The 18,968-nt window shown below is 36.8% G+C and overlaps 2 protein-coding genes across 2 annotated transcripts in view; both read left to right on the forward strand.

Annotated features, from left to right (window-relative positions):
• The first annotated feature begins 594 nt into the window (after nucleotides 1–594).
• The window catches only part of LOC147859827 (caffeic acid 3-O-methyltransferase-like), a 96,342-nt gene continuing 77,968 nt past the window's right edge, over nucleotides 595–18,968 (forward strand). The window contains exon 1 of the mRNA XM_087324529.1: nucleotides 595–604. Within this exon, the coding sequence (XP_087180655.1) occupies nucleotides 600–604 (5 nt within the window). The 5' untranslated portion in view covers nucleotides 595–599. The remainder of the gene's footprint in view (nucleotides 605–18,968) is intronic.
• On the forward strand, nucleotides 3,263–4,703 carry LOC147859828 (uncharacterized). The gene has a single exon (XM_087325191.1). It carries the CDS (start codon nucleotides 3,323–3,325, stop codon nucleotides 4,397–4,399), a length of 1,077 nt encoding a protein of 358 aa, XP_087181317.1. The 5' UTR covers nucleotides 3,263–3,322; the 3' UTR covers nucleotides 4,400–4,703.

The raw sequence follows: 18,968 nt of genomic DNA on the forward strand, positions 1-18,968 counted from the left end.
TGAGATGAGTTGTTAATGTGCAAGGAGACATTGACATTATGTATATTTAGCCTTGAATAAGTTTGTGAGTCTTGAAGTATCAAAATTTGAATGAATGCTCCACCTTCATCCACAATTGAGTTTGCTTTCCACATGATGTTATTATTTACACATTTCTCTTGTCGTCACAATGTGCACTTTAATTACCACGTTTATTAGTACAATTCTTGAACATCAAGAGTCACTACCCAATACCAAGGTTTACTTTGTCCCTATAGGTCATATTTGACATTTGTTGTTGATAATAAAAAATTGATTCTCTCTCATTGGGTAGTCCAACTTTGTGAATATGATACATACATAGGGAACTAAGGTGTCGATATTGTAGCATACTTATTAAAGTGTTTCGAACCTCCATATGTATAGCAAGCAATGCTCAAGTGTTTGTATTTTGGATAGTTTTGAATAAAGTTTGTGTAATGTAGTTGAACAATGAATAGTAACAAAAGATACAAATATGCCACTTTTTTGGGATGTTTTTTGTTCACAATCCTTCGTTATGAAGTTATGGAAGTAGGATAGTTTTTGCACACACCCATTTGTTATGAAATTGCAAGAGTATGATGTTTTTTATATTGAAACTTTTGTCACTCTAAGCACAATTTGGGAGCTTATTTGCATGTTTTCTTCAAACAAAATGTGATCCTCTATATGTGGAACATTATACTTAATCATATTTCAGCATGATCTTGCCCTCTTTAATATACACAAGATTGATTAGTTTATAGGAAATTATTGTTAGTATGCATAATATCATGCTTCATAGAAGTTCATACCACTGAAATGTGAATTTTTTTAAGCACATATCATGCTATAACTCTAAATGCCCCTTTTTAAAAGTAGAGAACAAATCTACAATAATATTGAGGCCTATATTCACGATGGACAACTATTGTGCTACTTCTTTTATGGTTTGGAATCTCGATGGTTGGGGCTAAGTTAATCATGTTAAAGTATCCAGATTATACACAATAGTTTTCAAAAGATGTGCTCTAGTGTAGCTACTCATCTCTTGACAATTGATACCTTTAGTCACATAAAAAAGAGGGGCTGTAACATTGCATTTTTCACGAGTATCATTTATGAAATCAACTATCTTTGTATTGTTTTGCAAATAATATCATGCCAACATTTCATTTGGAATCATGCACGCATGTGAAGATACACATGTACATGCATGTACACATCACCAAGTTTGAGATGAGAGCCACTTTAAGAAGTGCATCGGCGAGCCAATCTTAATTGAGAGTGATTGTTAACAAGGGAAAATTAAAGCAAAGCTCTTTTGTGAACATTAAAAGGGATTTGAAGGAATAGAATAAAGGGCTTTTTTTTCCAAAAAGATTTCCATCATTAGTATTAAGAAAAAACGCCGGAAGGCTACAAAATGTACATTTAGAGAGTGTTATATACAAAAAGGATGATCAAGGCAAGGGCCAGGGGTGATGATATTTCCAAATTGGTCCTTGAGAGGAGACCGTGAATAGAGGCATCTTCCGTCATAACTGCAATAATTTTTTCCTTTTCCTAAGAACAACCTCCAAAGAGCCTGACATATTGTCATATTGCCCAGTGCCCACACACTACCGCCAATAAAGCTCTCCCATAATTCCGGAAATACATCTAAGAGAAAGGGAATTATGGAATTATATTGTCTTTTACAACGATACTTCCATAAGGTTCATAATGTAACCGTAGATACTGTTTTCCATACATGGGTTGCACGCATTTGCTTTCAAGGTTGCTGAGAAGGGGAAACAGATATTAGATGCCTGTTGATGATTGTCTTATCCTCTAGAGCATCATCTGCCTCATACAATATTAGAATAAAGAGCTTTTGACTTGTAGTTAAGAGAGAAATATATGCTCTTGAAAAATGATATACCAAATTCCAAGCCTCTTTTTATGAAACATGGGTCCGATACTGTTTGAAAAAAAGGCTAAATCAAATCAATTGTTCTGATAAATCCTTTTGCAAAATATTATGAATGTTATTTCAAAAAGACAAGTAATAGTTATCCACATGCCATTTGCCATAATTGTTTATATAATTTGAAAAAAGTCTAAATCAAATAATTGTTTCGAGTACAAGTCAGGTAAAGCAAAAAAGGCAATAAGAATGGAAACCATTTGCCATAATTATTGATACCATTTGAAGAAAGACTAAATCAAATAAATTGTTCTGATTAAACCCTTTTGCAAAATTATTTATTTATTAATTTTTTCCAAAACTCTTTTGCAAAATATTATGAATGCTATTTCAAAAAGACGAGTAATAGTTAAAAAAGACTACATCAAATCAATTGTTATGAGTAAAAGCTAGGTAAAGCACAAAAGGAAAATAAGACGGAAGCGTCCACATAAGTGACAATATGTGTACTATTGTTTAGAGTTTTGATTAAACATATCACAAAATAGATCATAAGCATCACATGATGTTTGGTTATAATTCGATTTACATTTGACACCAATAATGTTGGGTATGCATTGTAATTTATAAATAGGTAGAATGAAGTATATACCAGCATTACCAGCCTTTCTCAAGTAATCTTCCAATGGTGAAACGTTGAACCAAACTCTTTCGAATGCAATGACATGTATTCGCACTCATGCTTATGTGTAACCTACGAATACGTCATCTATTTCTCTACGGGTTGGTGACAAATACGCATGCATTCGATGAAGGTGAAAGTCAAGTGATAGAAAAATCGACACACACATTCGGCCTTCGGCAACAAGAACTTGTAGTTGTATGGTCATGAGCTACAAAATCTCCAAACATCATAGATTCTGATCGATAAAAGTGTTTACACATTTCTCTACATGTGAAACGGGGGGCTATTCTTTGGGGGGGGGAGATTATTTTCCTAGCAACACAAAGAGATGTCATTATATCGAGAGGGTGCGATCAGGTGTGTCCTCGGGTGGCTAGTGTCGAAGAGCACTTTGCTCGATTTTAGAGCTGCATTTGCTTAGGAATGAAGACACGCATCCGAAAAGAGAAGAAATAAGAAACGGAATGAAGTAAGGATAAGATTCGGGACATTGCTCGCTTTCTCTTTGCTTGAATTCGGACTTGCCCGAGGTTAATGAACATAATTAGCCAGTATTAGCAACCCTGCTAATCATAATTATAAATAGATCGGAGTCCCTTAATTAACAATTAGCAAATGGATTACTGTCAATTATAATAATAGTACACAGAGAGAGAGAGAGAGAGAGAGAGAGAGTGTGTGTGTGTGTGTGTGTTTGCTCTGCACACAGAGAGAAATAGCGAGAGACAATGCAAGCTTCCATGGAAGCTCGAAAAATACGGATCTTGCTCTGCACGGCATCGATCTCCGCTTTCTTCTTCATCTCTTTCCTCTTCTTTTTCTTCTTCTTCGTTTTCCCTCTCCTACCTCCCCTTAAACCTTTTCTTTTACATCTCCTCTATCGTGTCCGCGACATCTTGGCCTTCCTAACCTTCACTGCCGCCATAGCGGCTGCAATCTTTAAAACTCAGAAGAAATCAGGGAAAGAAGAAGCAAAAACAGCGCCGTATTCTTTCACAGCTTCCCACCATTTCTCCACGATCTTCTGTGAGTTTCAAGAAGAAGTAACTAATTTTCTCTTGGAAGACCTACAAGAAAATCCCCAAAAAGGGCTATTTCATAGATCAGAAAAGATAGAAATAACTCGAAGTTGCGACGATTTGGGTTCCAACACAAAACCTACTCAGGTTTTTCAAAGAAAGGTTTCTCTTCTTCATAGAAGAGCTAACTCTTTCGATGAGCTTTTAAATAACGATTCACCTAATAATGAAGCTAAGTTCGATCTTGGACAAACCCTCATTGACAAAAAGGTAAATTTTTCTGCTTCACAGTCTCTTACTACAAATCCTACCCACAATAATGCTAAGAGAATGCGATGTGATGATGTTGTAATTTCAACACCATTAAATGCAACAAAGTCTATGCTTGCTTTTACGAATGAGGAGCAAAAGATAGAATATGATGGTGATGATGTTTCTTTACCATTAATGACAACAAAATCTATCTTTAATGTTAAGGATGAGGATCAGAAAATTGAATGTAATGATAGTGTTTCTATACGATCAAGGACAAGAATATCTAGCCTTGATGTTAAAAATGAGGATCAAAAGACAGGACGTGATCATGTTTTTTCTTCAACATTAATGGCAACAAATACTGTCCATAATGTTAAAGATGATGAGTATCAAACAGAACTAGATGGAGACATTGAATCGAGCCCTAATGAGATCAATCGGAAAGCTGATGCTTTCATTGCCAGGGTTAACAATCAAATACGGCTTCAAAATGTGGATTCCTTCCGAAGACACAGAAATAGAATTGCTTGAAAGTAACTTACTGAGCAAAACTGGTTGGTTTGAGCAGTGGTGATTTGGTTAGGTTGGTTTAACAAAATTACTGTTAAGTAAAGCCAATATCTCAATGTAACGTATTTAATGATGTTGGTTGAGTGAGGAGTTAAAAAAGTATCAATGTAATGTATATTAACAATGCTTCAGATTTTTCTAAAAATGTTGTTGAGCTGGGCTCTATTTTAGGTTTGTTAAAGAAAAATATTAAAGTGAAGTTTGTCTCTTGGATCATATTGTAGGCGCGCTCAATATATTGAAACAGGCATACGTTCGGTCTGAATCATGCTCAATCTCTGCGCAAAACATGCTTAAATTTTGTCTAAAGTACATCTAGTTGAGCTATGGTAATTCATGGCTGGTCCAAGAAGAGCATTAAGATTGAAGATTCCATCTCGTATCTAAATGTGGGTATTACTAATGTATCCAAATCATGCTTACATTTTATGTATCCCATGCTTACCTTCTACTCAAATCATGCTTTCATTCAGTTGTGAATATGCACACAATTTGTGTCAAATACAGGTAAAGTTTCGAGCTTGTTTCGTTCATTTTTTGCTTAGACAGTGTAGTTTTTCCTTAGCTCATATACTAAAGCTGAATGATGTGTTAAACCATAGCAATGCCCAATGCCCATCTAGGAAGGCTACACAATTGCAGATGGATCATATAATATCTATTGGTAAGGTGTAACATCTCAGCTTTTTGTATTATAATTTATCAGTATCGATGATGGGAGTGGTGAGCATGTCGCTTCGTAAAATACATCGTTATGAATATTCTATGGAGAAAGAAATTTTATTTGACCATCATGTAACATGCACTCCTCTACTTGAACATTGAGAAAGCGATTTTGTTCTCTCAAAAGTTTGTCTTAAACTACACAAATATTCACAGTATTATATGTATATCTTTGCTCGATGTCTAAGGCAATGTTTGAAACAGAGGAAGATTTGGATTAGAAAATTTATGTCAAAATCATAGTTTGGGGGAGTACAAAACAAATGCTCTTTTTTGAGAGAAGAAATTCAGATTAAAGAATTGTTATCAGCTTTTGCGCCTTACAAACGGCAATGGCAACAAATTTAGCTTTAAGTCAAAGCAGAACACCATTTGCATATAATTTCTTAGTAAAGACCCATTTGTTTGGAGATGAGATTCTAGTACCAAGTACCATTTCACTAGTAAACCATCAATCTCAACTTGTATTATTTCCTTCCATTTATATCCAATCCAAATTGTGAATTGTTTGCTTCTTTAACACTAAATGTGAAACCATTACCATCAAGAGCCTCTTAATCATGTGTAAAATTTGCTTATGGAGAAGGATTTGCCACTAAAGCTTCTTATGGCTCAAAATTTCTTCCATAAAATCTATCTTACGGGAATTACTAAGGCAACCACTCCACTCCAATTTTGGTGGAGCTTTTAGTGGAGATTCTTTGTGTGGAGATCTATTGGCTTGAAGTAGTCAATGCTACTTGCCATAAATAATTTGAAATGCTTGCTACATGTAACTCTTGTTGAGAAACATTTCCAAGTGTAGCATTGTTGGTCGTAGGAGTTGGTTTGCACTTTTGTTTTCTTAAAATTTTACAGATGAGAATGTTATATACAAATCCTTGTAGGGATGCGACAATTCCATCTTATGTGGATGCCCACTTACTCAAGAAAGGGAGAGGACGACCATTATTGGATGAAGGCTAGTGCCACAGACACACCAACTGCGAACTATGCACTAGAAGTGACAAGGCTAGAAACTCGGGAAGTTGGGGGTGACGAGGCGAGGAACTTAAGAAGCTGGGCACGACACAAGAGCATGAAGACAAAGATAAAGATTGAGGAGACAAGATGGAGCGAAATTAGAATACTAGATTGATGTGTCAATGATTGGTGTTGAATCCCTTGAAAGGGACCAAGGAGGTTACAAGTTTTATACTGTGAGCTGAAGTACATGCATTAGAAATATTCTAGAGAATATTTTCGAGAATATTCTAGAACCCTGTAGAACCTTTTAGTTCTAGAACTTTCTAAAAAATCCTAGAACTTGAATAGATAAGATACATAACATGACCATATATTTGGATGTGTTGGTTACAACATAACACTTGACTATAATTCAAGAGGTCAAGCAAGAGTTCGAATCTTGACATAATTGATGTCATGTCTATGACATTATCCTCCCTTTTATGACCGCCTTTTCGAAAGCGTCATGGTGCAAGGGTGAGCTGAAGTACAAAATCAAAGTTGATTGATGACTGAGCGAGTCCTCGCCAGAAATAAGAGTTCAAATCTTGACATAACTGCCGTCATGTTTATGACATTATCCTCATAAAGGGGTCCGAAGTATGCTTGCACATGCAAAGTTACCGAAGACATTCTGGGCTGAGGTGCTGATGACCACAGCGTATGTGATAAACCGATCACCATCAGTACCCTTCGACGGTGATATTCCACAAAGGGTGTGCCGCGACAAAGATGTTTCATATTGACACTTGAGGGTGTTTGGCTGTCTTGCCTATGTGCATGTGACTAAGTGTCACAGACATGACAACAGTCATGTCAAGATTTGAATCTTGACCTCTTGCAATATATAGTCAAGTGTTGTGTTCTAACCAACACATCCAAATATATGGTCATGTTATGTGTATCTCAGTAGATTATTAGTAGATTATCTATTTCAAGTTCTAGGAGTTTTTAGAAAGTTCTAGAACTACAAGGTTCTAGAGGGTTCTACAATATTCACCCGAATATTCTCCAAAATATTCTAATGCATGTACTTCGACTCACAGTATAAATACTTGTAACCTCCTTGGTCCTTTTCAAGGGATTCAACACCAGTCATTGACACATCAATCTAGTATTCTCGTTTCGCCTCATCTTTGTCACCTTGATCTTTATTTCTGTCTTCATCCTCGGTAAGACCATTTGTACCGTCATCATCTTCTAGTTCGATCTCGATGTCCATCCTTTCTTTCTTTCCGATTGATCTTTCGAACATTAAGACTTTATCCTCCCCCACTAATCTTTGTTCCCGCTCCGAGAGTTGAGCAAAATGATGCTCAAACTCTAGGAATGCTTGTGTTGCACTTCGGTGGGTCTTCTCCGATGTCACCCACTGGTCAAACTCGCGTCGATCTCGTCCCTTCGGTCTCTCATAGTCATATGTCTCTCGTAAAGATTCTTCAAAGGACCCCCATGTCGGGTTTTGTTGTTGTATCTTGTGGATTCTCTCTTGTAGTTCATCTGTGGCTACCCGACTGAAGGATATCACTTGCAATCCTTCCGGTATCCCATGTCGCATCATCGCCGCCTTGTAGTCACATAGATAACGTGACACATCCTTTCCGTTGAATTGCCCGTTTCTTTGCACAAGTCATTCTACTTCCGATTTGATCTCTGACATCAAGCATTGTTCTTGTAGTATGTGGTTAAGCATCATCGTCATCATGGACATCGCCTCTTGTTGATTCGCCATCTCCTTGCCAATCGTCTTCACGTCGGGTTCACCAACTGTGTCGTGCCTTTCAACGCCAGATCGTTGCGTGAGTCAGGTGGGAACCACTGGGGTTTTGGACTAGGAGGAGGAAGAATTTGAGACGAGTCTAATTATGAATAGATTATTAGAAAGAGAGATAGAAACTTGTGAATCCCACAAGTATAGTTGTTTTTAGTTTATCTTAATCGTAGTAATAAATTGAATTTATAGTTTAGAATAGATTAGAGTAGATTGAGAAAAGAGATCAAAACTTGTGAATCCCACAAATATAATTTATTAATTGGTGTTTTTAGAAATATATCCAATTTCCAAATATTTCACACACTTATTACATTGTGCTCCCTATCCTTATATAGTAATAAGAGAGTCTTAGCAATCCATGCTTTTTCTCTAACTATGCCCTCCATGCCTTTTCTATCAATAGACTAATATAATTTATTAATTGGTGTTTTTAGAAATATATCCAATTTCCAAATATTTCACACACTTATTACATTGTGCTCCCCATCCTTATATAGTGATGAGAGAGTCTTAACAATCCATGCTTTTTCTCTAACTATGCCCTCCATGCTTTTTCTATCAATAGACTATATGCTTTATCTAAAAGTGATAATGCTTTTTCTAACCTCATGCGTCTTTATCGACTATAGTGTTTATGCACGTTAAATGTGCATGTGTGGCTTTTTTCTATCATGCGTTTTTCTTCTAACTAAAGCTTTTTCCTAGAAAATATGCGTGAAAAAAACCTTTCTATGTGGGATATCTGCTTTTTTAACACTTATGATGTGTTAGTGTAATGGTATCGCTTTACATTATTAACATGGAGGTACAAGGTTTGAATCTTGCCCTATGCTTTCTTTTTCTTCATATTTATTCAATCGGTTATTTTATACGTTTTTCACGTAGTGTACGAAATACACTACGACAACATGATCACAATTTAGAGGATTCCTTAGTTAGGTACATCTCATGGTTTAAATGCATCCTTCCCGATATACCACCGATGCATCACGAGTGGGATTAGTAGGCACGTTGCTTAGTGGCTCAGCTTTGACATGGTTCGCACCTTTATTAGAACAAAGATCTCCATTGTTGAATAATTTTGAGGAATTTATTAGCGAGTTTAAAGCCTGTTTCGGGGACACCGATAGCATTAGGACGACAATCAATAAAATTCGAAGATTGCGTCAAGGTGATCATCCAGCCTCAGCCTATGCTTCAGATTTCCTTTTACTCGCTGACGATATTCCCTGGGATGATCTAGCATTGATGGAGGAGTTTCGATTTGGCCTTCAAAATGATGTCAAAGATTTACTTCTAACTTTTCTTGAAGAACCAAAGTCGGTCAGAGCGGTGCGTTGCGATAACAGACTTTTCGAACGACGTTCGGAACGTCAATTACAAATGCCAAGAACAAGGTTGGAGCCCACATATGGGCCACATATGCCTCAATCATAACAAAACCATTTGCAAGGGAGTCATATAATGCGTCTCCAGCAAATACTCCAACCCTGATGGAAATCGACACTACATGTTGTCGCGGACCGTTATCGAAAGAGGAAACGCAACGATGCCAAGCAAATCGACTATGTCTTTATTGCGGTGGACTGGGGCATATTGTTGTAAACGATCCCCATATGCCAAGAAGACAGGTAAATCAAATAGCCGCTAGTACTAATAGTAATAAGCCCGACTCTATTTCATTAGGAGTGTTTGATCGTTCTAATATCCCAAGCCTATCAAACAAATTTGAAGTCCTTAGTCAATTGGAAGAAGAGTTAAACAACTAAGTCTAGCCAAAATTGGAGCCGTTTGGTTGGACAACCCTAAAGCTATGCAACCCATTAGTGGTTCCATTCCCTCTAAGAAAGTTAGCAATGTCTTCCTAGCTCAAGTAACAATTAGTACTAAAAGTACTTCTCTAGTATATGTCTTAGCACTCCTAGATTCCGGTGCTAATTCTTGCTTCATGGATAAGAATTTTGCCCAAGCTCATTAGATATCCTTAAGAAAACTCCCTTTCACAGCCTCTGTAGTAGTCATTGATGGTTGACCCATTGCTTTCGGAAATATCGTAGAAGAGTCAGAGCCAATTAGTGTTGTTGTAGATAATTTGGCATGTGTTGTATCATTCAATATAATTAGTAGTTCAGAACATCCCATTGTTTTGGGGTTACCATGGTTCAAGTTACACAATCCGGACATAGATTAGAGAACAAGAGAAATCTGGTATCGACAACCTCGAGAATCTACTCATAAGGTTTCACCCATTTCACTACATCAACTGCGTGAGGAAGGATGCAAGGAATCAATGTTTGTATTCGCGGTATCAGTAAAAGCTTCCAACACCACTAAAGAAGAATCCATAGTTCAACTTCCAGAGAAGTATCGTCATTATGCCGACGTGTTTGATAAGGTACAAGCCAGTACTCTTCCTCACCATCGTCCATATGATTGTCCCATTGATTTACAACCAAGAAAAGAGGCACCATGGGGACCGATCTACACCTTGTCAGCAACCGAGCTAGAAGTCCTTCGAGCCTACATAGAGGAGAATTTGGCAAACAGGTTCATTCGACATTTGAAATCTCCAACCGACGCACCCATTTTCTTTGTCAAGAAAAGGATGGATCAATTCATCTCGTCATGGATTACTGTGGCTTGAATAAGGTCACCATCAGGAATAGGTATGCACTTCCCCTTATCTCGAGTCTTTTAGAACGGATTAATGGTGCAAAGTTCTTCACAAAGATCGACTTATGGATCTGGCCGGGAGATGAATGGAAGAACGCTTTTTGCACCCAATACGGGTACTTCGAGTATACGGTTATGCCATTTGGTCTCACCAATGCGCCAACAATCGTCCAACACATGGCAAATGATATCTCTTGGATATCTTTTTGATCATCTATTTGGATGAGCTACTAGTTTATTTGAAGACTCAAGAAGAGCATGATTCTCATGTACTATTAGTACTAAAACGACTTCGAGAACATGGTTCTTATGCAAAATTGGAAGATTGTAGTTTTGCGTGCAACCAAGTGGAATTTCTAAGCTATGTCAGCTCCATGGATCTAGCTAAGGTCAAAACTATGGTAGAGTGGAAGACTCCCCATTCGTTGCGAGATGTCCAATGTTTTTTAGGCTTCGCAAATTTCTACAAGTTTATACAGGACTACTCAAAGCTTTTTTACCTCTAACATAGCTTACCAAGAAGGGATAGTCGTTTGTTTCGTCTAAGGAAGCGGACACAACTTTTGTAAGTTATAAGAAAGCATTGACATCAGCTCATGTTGATCTGAAAAAACCGTTCATCATGGAGGCAGAGGTGTCAGATTTCACCCTTGGTAGCATTCTGTCACAACAAGGCGATGATGAAAAACTACATCTTGTGGCTTTCCACCCACGCAAGTTTGATCGCCGAAATCAAGTACGAGATACATGACAAGGAGCTATTGGCAATAGTGGACTCTTTTGCACAATGGAGGCATTTTTTAGAGGGATCTTGTCATCAAGTCACTGTATTCAGTGATCACAAAAACCTTGCCTATTTCTAGAATGCTCGTGTATTAAATCAACGACAAGCTCGGGGGGCCCAATTCCTCACTCGTTTCGACTTCAAAATTACATATTGTCCTGGGAAGTAACAAGGGAAGGCAGATGCATTATTTTGGCGTTCGTATCTAGCACCTCGTCCCAGTGAGCCAACATTCGATAATCAAAAGCAAGTCATCCTGGGACCAACATGATTACAAGCAACGTGGGTTTTTGACACTCTATTGGATTCCCACATTATCGAGACCATACGTGAGGACTTAAAGACATACACTTTCGCTCAAGCCATTTAGCACAAATTGATCTCTCATGGGCAACCTGTTCATAGTCATAACAACCAGGTACGAACTATCGACAATTCAAATGTCATGATGGATTACTATTCTTTAAGAAACTCTTGTATGTTCCCAATGGTTCTTGTTGCCTTCGGGTAGTCCAAAATTGTCATTACACATATACAACTGGACATTTTGGTAGTACTAAAACGTTGGATTTAGTACAACGATCATTTTGGTGGCTTCATATGCGACGATTTGTCGACGACTATGTTCAGACATGTGATACATGTTGCAGAGCAAAGTTGCCAAGACATCATCCATATGGTTTATTGGAACCATTACCAATTCCAAGCAAACCGTGGCAGCCCATTTCTCTAGATTTTATCACAGATCTTCCAACTTCAAAGGAATTTGATGCGATCTTGACAATAGTAGATCGATATACTAAGATGGCACATTTCTTGCCTTGTACTAAGGCAATCACTAGTGAAGAAACTACCAAAATTGTCATGCATGAGGTATTTCGGCATCATGGCCTCCCGGATAGTATCATCAGTGACCGTGGACCTCAATTCGTCTTGAAATTCTAGAAGCATCTCTTCAAAATGCTCAAGGTCATGTGTAACCTCTCCTACGACTATCTCCCTCAAACAGATGGACAAGCAGAACGAATAAATCAAACGTTGGAACAATATCTTTGGTGTTTTCTAAGCTATCAACAAGATGATTGGGCAGATATTCTCCACTTTGCCGAATTTGCTTATAATAACTCTATCCACTCATCGACTAGGGTTACACCATTTTATGCTTATGCAGGCTATCATCCTTGATGGTGTGTGTTCGAAACTCCGGAGTTACCCACAAATCCTCGTGCAGAGGATCATTTGGAGCGGCTACGCAAGATACATGCAAACCTATCTACTCATTTACATCAAGCTCAACAAACATAGAAGGATTATGCGGATCGTCATCGACTTCCATCCTATGTTGACATTGGAAATCGGGTATGGTTATTACGACGACACATCAAGACTACTCGACCATGCGATAAATTGGATTATCGATGATTAGGTCCTTTCCGTATTATCGGAAAAGTTAATTGATAGGGTGTATAAGATAGATGATAGTCGTACACAATATGAGGGCTTGATCAAACCGATTAGATGGAGTTGTGAATTATAATAGATTATATAGATCTAGGTAACTACGATTTAGACAAGAAAACTCAAGAAATTAAGATAAAAGGTAGGGAAGATGAGAAAGAGATAAGAATGTTATAATATTCTACTTCAAATCAATACAAAGAGGATAAACTCCACAATGAACTTAAAAACCAAAGACCTTCTTACTACCCATCATTCCTAAGAACCATCTTCTTCCACTAAGATACCTCCTCCTAACACCCCTCCTCTATTAGGATCATAGATTGACACATGCGTGATATTCGCCATATTCTCCATGCGTGATATTCTCAATATTCGAGAATACAAAATGGCCCTAAGAATATTTAAAAACCATTCGTTTTGTAAAATAAATATACAAACAATTAATTAATTAATTAATTTAAAAATAAATAAATTTAATTCACTAAAAAAAAGAACAATTATTCATTAATAATTTATAAAAATATGATTAGTATAAACTCTCCTTTCTAGTGTCAAATAAAAAAAGAGGAGAGTTTATGAACCTTTATTTTATTTAAATAATTGATTTTTTTATTTAAAAAAAACGAATATTTTTTTATTTACTATGAAAACATGATTAATGTGAAGTCTCAATTTTAATGTCACGTAAAAATATCCATAAATTTTGGGAAAAGAAAAGGTGAAGAATTAATGAACCTTTCTTTTATTTTATTTATTTATTAAAAATAAAGCGAAAATTTATTTTATTTTATTTATTTATTTGGTAAAGAATCAAGATCTCCAATGAAAATTTATTACTGTCAAGTCTCTCTCAACTCTCTATTTTATTATCCCCTTTTTATTGTCAAGTCCCCCTTTTTTTCCTAAGAAACTAAAAGGAGGGAGTTCACCTCCTTTTTTTTACTTTTTTTTTTAAACGAATACTTGACCACACGAATGTATGCGTATTCGTTTGCATTCGAATGGAAAATCCCACGAATGCGAATATGTCAATCTATGATTAGGATCCTCTTCTAAGACAATCACTTTCTCTTTTATAATTTTCTTCTTCTTCCTCGTTCACGCTATTTTTAGAAGCTTTTTATCTCCTATTTTAGCTAAGACCCAACGACCTTCTAATTTAGTGATTTAAAAAGATATAGATAGCTCTCTTTACAAGCTTTCTAACCCATATTTAAACATAATATTTGGGTGAAAAACGAAGGAGTTATGACCATTCCTTTTTACTGATTTTTTTAATTCGCTTTTTCTCTTTTTAGTTTTCTCTTGGTCTCTTACTTTTACTTTTGACTTCTTCCTAAGGTCTTGGTTCGTGTTCTTAGCCTCCAAATGTGAATTATCCATACTTTATATTCTTCTAATGTTCAATGGCTTAGATTCTAAAAACACTTTCACATTTAGCCCTCCCCCTTGCTATGACGAAGCACTTAATGGTAGTACTTAACAAACGAAAAGCTCTCTCGCCAATCTCTTGGCTATAGACAATGAGAGAGATATAATAAAAAAGAAAATAAAAAGATGTGAGTAAAACCCCCGCTAATCGGTAGGAAAAACCTCACACTTCTAAACACACACACACACACACACACATTGACAATTGCCATCACCATCTTTCTCCTTGTCAACACAAAGAAAGAGGTTACTACAGTTATTATGTCTTTCTCCATACACAAGTAGGGCCATGGGATACATAACTCTTGATAGAAGTAAGCATGTCAACATATAAATGAATCTTTCAAGTGAGCAAACCTTTTGCACAAATACCTTCAAAGCTTCGAGACTTGTTGGAATGATCATCTTTTGAATTACGTTGATCTTTGAATTATCCACATCTTCTTGGCACAACACATTGTCCACACTACCTTGTTTTGTATAAATGACCATTTGATCTACAATCTCATCTCGGAAAGGAAGTGAAATTTGATCTCGTTTGGTCGAATCATTCAAGGGTTTGAAATTGATCTCATTCTTCTTTGGAACCAAAACTATAGGTGACACACACTTCAAATCTTCCATTTTATAATTGGAACTTTCTTGTAACCATGCGTTGAACTCTTGCATAAATTCTTCCTTTTGTTCAACACTCAGTTGCCGAAGATTTGGGGAAATTGATACACTTTCCTTCAAGTTGATGTGGTATTTGTTGCAAGCTTCTCCTCTTATCCCAAAACACTTGATGAACACATCCTTCACTATGCTTGTGCAATGCACCACTCCACTATCTACTACAACCACCCTTGCTGAAGATGACCTACTAATAGGAATTCCCACTTTGTTTATTACAAATTCAGAAATCAAGCTTACCCTAGCACCACTATCAACCAAGACATCTTTGATGTGAAACCCTTTGATGGAGACCGGGATGGTTGGACGTATGTCCTTTCGATCTTCTACTCGTACGATCCCCACATAATGCACGGTCTTCCTACTTTGGCGGATACTTGCAAGCTTTCCCCACTCCTTTCGTAATGTGGGAGATAATTGGAGAAGTTGTGGCCATGTTATCCTTGGTTCACTCGATATCAATTCATGCTTCCGATTGAAAGCTTCTACACCTTCTCCCATAGGAATATCCTCCATCTTTATCTTCCTTTTGGAGTGTCTCCTTCTCAATTTCTCCTCTTCCTCATTCTCCTTAGACTTCTTCTTTTGTCTCAAGGCACTAGATTCTCCATCAACTTCTTTCTCCTTTTGCGAGGCTCTTGTCATTTTCACAGGAGCTACTTCACAAGCATTATCGCTATCATCATTAAAATTAAGAAGATTCACATTATGAGGAATTGTAGGAACCTGAGCCATAGGAAGTGTTATGGATTCGCCTCCTTCGACTCCATTGTTGATAGGTCATTGTCCATTCCGTTGAACTTCATACATGCCTCTTTCCATACCTCTTTGTTGTCGATGAGGACATATTGTTGAGACGTGTCCCTCTTGACACGAATAACAAATTACACCATGATGTCCTCTAGGGCCACCACCATCGGGAATAATGTTGTGAATTGCTTGGGATTGTCGCAAATGGGCCATCACTTCATCAAAGCGTTGATTCACCAAGGCCATAGTACCTTGTTCACTCTTTCCTTGCTCCACTTCTTGAAATATACTTGTTGGGTTTATTGTTGTGGTGGTGTACACATTTGGAAACACTTGTCCACTATGCACAACTGAAGATGAGGTTTGAAGATTGGCACGAGCCATCGAATTTGCACCCAAAGCCATCATTTGGGGAAACCCCATTGAACTCATCATCTTCACTTGTCGATCATAACCTTGACAAACTTGGAGAAGAGCTTGAAAAGTTGTTGGATCCTTCAAGCTTGCCTTAAATCTTGAACGGAAATGCATGTCAAGGCCCATCTTGAATCGTTCCACCTTAAACCACTCATCTTCAATGCCACCACGAAGACGAATCCACATCGTCCACAAATCCTTGAAATTTCTTTCATACTGTATGAAACCAAAAGGTGATTACATCTTTAGTCGAAAAAGCTCATCCCTTACTTCCGTTGCACTTCACAGTGGAATGTATTTGGAAGCTTTTTATCTCCTATTTTAGCTAAGACCCAACGACCTTCTAATTTAGTGATTTAAAAAGATATAGATAGCTCTCTTTACAAGCTTTCTAACCCATATTTAAACATAATATTTGGGTGAAAAACGAAGGGGTTATGACTATTCCTTTTTTATTGTTTTTTATGATCCGCTTTTTCTCTTTTTAGTTTTCTCTTGGTCTCTTACTTTTACTTTTGACTTCTTCCTAAGGTCTTGGTCAATGTTGGGCAAACTTTTTAGCCCCTACCGGAAATTTTCCTGCTTCTCATGAACGTAACCGGAATTTTAAAATTTCAGCCGATCACATTCCTACTAGCGACAATGTCAATCGGAACGTGTTGAATTTTTTTTTTGGCTGAATACCAAATAAAAAATCTAGCACAAATACCAAATCAAATCAATCACAATTTTGGATCCCAAAAACTAAAGATATATATTTACCAAAAAAAAAATCTAACTTTGTAAACATAATTCACTTTTCAAACCTTTGTAAACTAGCATTAACAAAATATTCAATCAAATTAGATCTAATATATAGAAAGTTCCAAAACAAAATCGATCAAATTTACAAAGTTTCAATCTATATATTCTATGAAGTCCTCGATGTCATCATCATGCTCATGAGAAGTTCCTGTAAAAATATGACGATATGCCTTGCTTTCTCGCCACAACAAAATGCTGGCACTAAAGTCATGTTCTTCTAGATCAGGTCCTTCAATAGAGATTCAAATCAATGCATCAACCACATTGATTTTTAGCCTATTTCTATACTTATTTTTTATTAGATTTAGGTGACTAAAGCCTCTCTCACATGCTGTTGTAGAAGAACATTGAATTAACCCTATCAATAAAAGCTTTAGAAGTTCGGGTAGCTTTTCTTTCGACACATCATTACAATTTATCATACCCCAAACATCTAAGAAATCTCTTCCAAGCCATAACGTGGTAGCTTGCCTTTTGAAAATTGCATATTTATCATACAATTTATCATTATCAATTATGGGAGAAAACACTTTCCCATCTATCATTTTTTGAATGCCATAAAAATTTCCAAGTGTTTTCAAGTCATTAAGACCCATAGTTTTTCGTGCTAAAATGCTTGTAGATCTGGTAGAAATGTTCATTGGTGATAACATTTTTAATGCGGAAAGAGTTACCGGATCTTGAAGCCTCTTTTTTATTGTCTCTATTAATGCCTTAGAAAATAAAGTTTGGAATCGTATGGCTTCAATTAAGTCCTCACCATCAATACATCTATCCATGAGGATGCTTTTATAGATATTACCTTTAATAACATCTCTTAAAACTGAAAGCATTCCTTTTTCTCTACAATATTCTGGAATAATTGGATAATTATAGCTATCCTTCTCAAAACCATTGAGATCCATCATAACATGATGTAAAAATTGTTCTTCTATCTTCCCAATGGCTATCATAGCCAAACCTCCAATGCATGTCACATCCACATTTTCCTTTTGGAATTCCATACTTAACGTAGACATGATCTTAAGTACATCTGCAAGGAAGTGAAACATATGCACTACTTTGAAGTTTCTTAAACTTAAGAATACATTGTATGCATCACTTTGCGATTGCAAAGTCTTCATCGAGGGTTCATACACATCACATACCCTCATGATAGCACCATGTCGACTAAGCCATCTTGTCTTCACAATCCCAAGAATATGCAAATGTGTGTATTCTAATGCATCTTGCATCTTAGTTAATTCACCTTGGCGCATTGAGCTCCTCGAGAAATATGCAGCCACCCGATTCACAAGGGCATCTAACTGCTTGCATGTTTCTTTGACTTCAATGTTCTTTGAAGCCTCTTGCACACACAAGTTTGTTCGATGTGCACAACAATGTATAACAATGTAATGAAGTCACTTCCATCGCTTCCAAATCCCATCATTTTTTTAACATCTAAGTTCCACTTTTTTAACAATGTTAAAAAGCTTTTTGTTATTGTGTTTGATGTAACATCCTCTACATCAAGTAACCCCAAATAAGAGGTTCGTACTTGTCTTCCTTCCACAAATGTAGCATAAAGGATCAAGTTCTTGGTTACGCTTACATCGGTAGCTTCATCTATCATAAGCCCAAACCAAGGACTTTTCCTCAACCTATCATATATCTCAGCTTCAAAAGCCTTCCTAATGTGCAATATAAAGCTTGCACAAGCTTTATTATCGTTATACATTCGTGGAAGGCCATGCCAAAAACAGGTGGCCTAATGCATGTTCTTCTAATGCACCTGTTTTACCAAATGAAGACTTACAATGAGGATCACTCCTACAATAACTACACCATTGAAGACCAGTTTCCAAATTCTCTTTAAGCCACTTAAATTTAGTAAGCCAATCTTCTTGAAATTTTAGTTTGGCCTTACTAATTCTATTCATCTCATGAAGTAACTCTTTAGAGTGTTGATGGTCCTTTATAGGCTCTTTTAGAGACACATCTTCATTGGAAGATGGCAAGTTTTTCCTAAAACCAGGCATTGTAAAGAGGTTGAT

The sequence above is a fragment of the Azolla caroliniana genome, unplaced genomic scaffold (genome assembly GCF_043228905.1).
Source record: "Azolla caroliniana isolate FFs.n. ecotype wild unplaced genomic scaffold, voAzoCaro1.0.p SCAF_9, whole genome shotgun sequence".
In the NCBI taxonomy this organism is placed as follows: domain Eukaryota; kingdom Viridiplantae; phylum Streptophyta; class Polypodiopsida; order Salviniales; family Salviniaceae; genus Azolla; species Azolla caroliniana.